Genomic DNA, 3,818 nt, shown 5'->3' with positions numbered 1-3,818 from the left:
TCTTCGAAATGAGGTTGGATTTCTCAAGTTGCAAGTTATTGCTTCTTAAACTGCTGATAACTGAGAGTGGAATTTTATGAACCGTTTTTTGATGAAGTCGTCTATTGATTCCATTTGTGATTCCTGATGCAACTCGCTATAAACAATATACTATTCCATTACTTTAAACATATTCTACTCATCTCTATTTATTTCAAATGTAAGGTATCAAATTTGAAGAAAATGGTGTAATAATTTATGGCAATTTAAATAATGATAAAAATTACCACTTGTAAGGATATTTCAAACAACTAAAAGTGGTATTTAAAATGGACATTGAGAAGAGAAGGAAGCCCAGGTAATGATAAGTTATTCTAAAAAGCCAATTATTTTAATGAAGCGAGTACTATTTGATTTACAATCGATAATTTTGTAAATTGAAAAAGAACCTACGATTGTCATTTGGAATTTCATGTTTAATGTTGTATTTTAATTTTTTTCTTTTATTGAAATTTTCAATTTAGCAAACATTTAAAAGTGAGCACAGCGTATTGTAGTGCTCCAGAACTGTTACCAGTCTCCCTTCCTAAAACGTCACATGATATAATAAACATTTATATACAATATCAGATCTAGACTGTCGTCTGCTGATGAATCTATTCAATTGCAACTACCAGTTTGAGGCTATAAAGTAAAGCTTAGCAAGAATGAACTAACATTCAACAACTTTTAAGGAGGGAAACTTACAAGCAGATCCAGTTCTCTCCTTTTATATTCAAACCTAAAATTAAGTCTAAAATTAAAACTAAATCTTATAGATAATACAAATATAAGGAGTCAGATATTAATTACTATTGTTGTAAACTCTGAACCTATATCAGATTGACACCAAACAGTACTCACCAGTATCAAACTAAAATCTACAACCTAAATAGGACTAGTACAGCATATTAATTCCAAAATTGAAAATCACTGTACTCATCAAAGGAAATTGAAAATTCCCAGAATTTAATTTCAAAGATGGTTACTACTTGAAAAGGGAAAACAAAAATGTTTTACTCACCAATTTTATCCATTTAGACGTGGCAAATATACTTGAATTGATTAATGATGAGCTTGATCCACGAAGTGCTGAATAACATACAAGAAAGGGTCAATCCACAGTGCCTCAAATAAAAAACGCAAAGTTATTGTAGACATGTCAACTTTGTAAACAAAACGTCTGTTCCAACAATAACTTTTTACTGTATAAACCTGCGCATGCGCAGTACAGTTCTGGACAGTCAACAACAAACGTTGTTGCTTAAACAAACCTAAATCAAACCATAAGGGAGGTAGTACACCCTAGTTCCTTTCAAAGAGAATGTGAAAAAAGAGAAGAATAGACCACGCCCATCGTTTCCAAATTTGTGAAGACGCGGTGTATAAATTACCTTCAACTCGTTTTTCTAATGACACAGAATGAATTTTTTGTAGGTTGATTTATTAATGATTTCTAATATCATTTCATACTTTTTATATTTTACTGACTCAATCAATGATGAAAGTATAGTATATCCAACTGCCTTTCTGAATTTAAATTGGTTGGGTCACCACGATTCAGTTGTATTCATCTTCTTTTGGAAACATTTGGCATGGCATTCCATTCCATTCACGGTCGGCAGTTAAGTTCTTTTCTACCGCTGTAACAAAGTTGGTTTAGGGTCTTAAAAAAGAGATTTGAACTCTGTTATGCATGATTACGTGTTGTTCTTTGTATCACAGCCAGCTACATGAACAATTGGGAAATTTTCGCTCGCTCAAAATTTTAATCCAGAAAAGAATTTTTTTTTTTAGAATCACCCATATCCCTTGAACTACCGCACTGCTATCACAATCCGCGTTATCAAGGTGGAGGAATCAAAAATTAATTGTGGCAGTCTTGGGATAGGCCGACAGAAGTGTAATTTTTGGAAATGAAATAATATATTAAAATTCTAATAATAATTATCATGATTTCCCACTTCTAGCATAAAGCAGAAAATATTAATTATAGAATAACAATAATAATTAGAATAAAATAGACATTTCTTAACTCAATTCCAGCAGACAAATTTTCATATTGTAACAAGAGAGAGTGATAGATAACAGGAGCTCATTCAATCGGACCGACCCTGGTAGAGTTGTTAGGCCCCTATAATTTCCTTCACTCTTATTACAATATAAAAATATCCTGATAAAATTCACCAACTTAGCCACCCTCCCATTTCCCTTCAAGGATCTTGTAGGATGAACTAATTAGAATAAGTAATCGATAATAAGTAAAGATAGTCTACGGCATCTTTGGGATATGTCCAATAAAAGTCAAATCAATTTATTTTAATTTTATTTTTTTTGTCATGTGTGCTACTGTTAAAGTAAAACAGCGACATGTGCGTATGAAATCAATCATTGGTTAAGTTTATTTTTAAATTCCTTTTCTTTTTTAAAAATAGTTTTATTACGAAAATTATTATATTCATGTTGACATTAAATTGTATTTTTGTTTTGTTTCTTAAATGTATATTTTTATCATTATTAAATATACAAATAGTCGTATCTGTGTACCCATTGTTGATTTTCTAGTCTAATTCTGATAAGTATTCTGTCGAAAGCTCCTGTTTTAAAATCTCCTTAAAAGTGAACCATGAAAATAAAATTGGAAATAAATCTTATTTTTATATCAATGAATACATTTAATACAAAAATATGTATTATTTATGCAATGTAACTTGCATAAACTGATTTTGCATATAGTTGGGTGGGAAGGACAAATTAAGGAATATTTACGTTCTTGCCAAGGGAAAATTTGTTCGACCAGAAGGGAAATTTAAAAACCCTCGTATGGAAACACTAATCAGTTCTTTCTAGTATACCATTAGATACCTCTTATGATTTACACATCATCGTATAAACTATTTACATTGAATTTTGTTAGTTTGAAAAGCGCAGAAAATTAAAAACGAATTTTTGGAAAATGGCTGATTGGATTTTTTGAACAATTTATTGGAAATACCATTAAATACATTTTATATCAAGTTCGTGTTTTCCTTTAATTGTATTATTTCTCATAGTTCATTAATTCCTATTTATTGAGATATTTTATATATACATCTACGTATGCATTGACATGGTGGACGTGGTCAAATCTCTCTTCTTTTTATTTTTTCGCTTCACTTTCTCTTTGTGGGGTCAGTAAATACCTCCTCTTTTAAACTTGTTTATTTGTAATGAACTTCTAATATATGCTAAGTTTAGTTTTTAAGCTTGAGTCTTAGTGGTTTAATTCTTAGTTGTTTGTTAATATAAAGGAGACTTAAAACAGTCGGAATATATTTGTCAAGTTTAATGGATAAAATAGGTGAGTAAAATACTTGTTGTTTTCTTTGTTTAAGTAAATGCCAACCACGAAATTCATTGTGAATTTAAATATTAGTTTGAAAAGAACAGTGCTTTTGCTTTTTGAATGTTGGTTCGGCATAGTCTTTAATTTAATACAGCTATATATTTATTGTAAGCTCTACCTGCTATGAGTTAGGATGACAAGTTTTTGTTTTCACTATATAGGCAAGGCTTCATTTAGTCTTTTGTCATCTGTTTTGTGTGATACATATCAAGGGAGGATTTTTGAATTGGAAAACCTTCAATTTTGAAGAGCGTCAGGCAGGCAGTCGAAAACTTCTTCCAGTCCAAACCAACCACATTTTACAAGGAAGAAATTGATAAACTGCCAGGAAGTTGGGGAAAGGTTATAGATAATAGTGGTGTATATATAATAAATTATTATAATATTGTTATTTAATGAGAGCAAAATAAATGTC

The 3,818-nt window shown here is 30.4% G+C and overlaps 2 protein-coding genes across 8 annotated transcripts in view; one reads left to right on the top strand and one right to left on the bottom strand.

The window, feature by feature from the left end:
- Window positions 1-1,260, bottom strand: part of LOC106682197 (zinc finger autosomal protein) — a 20,857-nt gene extending 19,597 nt beyond the window's left edge. Inside the window, exon 1 of the mRNA XM_014422923.3 lies at window positions 1,043-1,260. Coding sequence (XP_014278409.1) covers window positions 1,043-1,055 — 13 coding nt within the window. The 5' untranslated portion in view covers window positions 1,056-1,260. The remainder of the gene's footprint in view (window positions 1-1,042) is intronic.
- Window positions 1,261-2,854: 1,594 nt separating this feature from the next.
- The window catches only part of LOC112211432 (zinc finger protein 26), a 68,026-nt gene continuing 67,062 nt past the window's right edge, over window positions 2,855-3,818 (top strand). For 2 of the 7 annotated variants that reach the window (XM_067044707.1, XM_067044706.1), the window contains exon 1: window positions 2,855-3,358. In XM_067044707.1, coding sequence (XP_066900808.1) covers window positions 3,346-3,358 — 13 coding nt within the window. In that variant the 5' untranslated portion in view covers window positions 2,855-3,345. The remainder of the gene's footprint in view (window positions 3,359-3,818) is intronic. The other 5 variants (XM_024363092.2, XM_067044708.1, XM_067044703.1 and 2 more) reach the window with 5 other exon arrangements.

Source organism: Halyomorpha halys, unplaced genomic scaffold (genome assembly GCF_000696795.3).
Source record: "Halyomorpha halys isolate HHAL.00 unplaced genomic scaffold, Hhal_1.1 Scaffold395.1, whole genome shotgun sequence".
NCBI classification, from domain to species: domain Eukaryota; kingdom Metazoa; phylum Arthropoda; class Insecta; order Hemiptera; family Pentatomidae; genus Halyomorpha; species Halyomorpha halys.
This window is presented reverse-complemented; position numbering and strand designations above follow the sequence as displayed.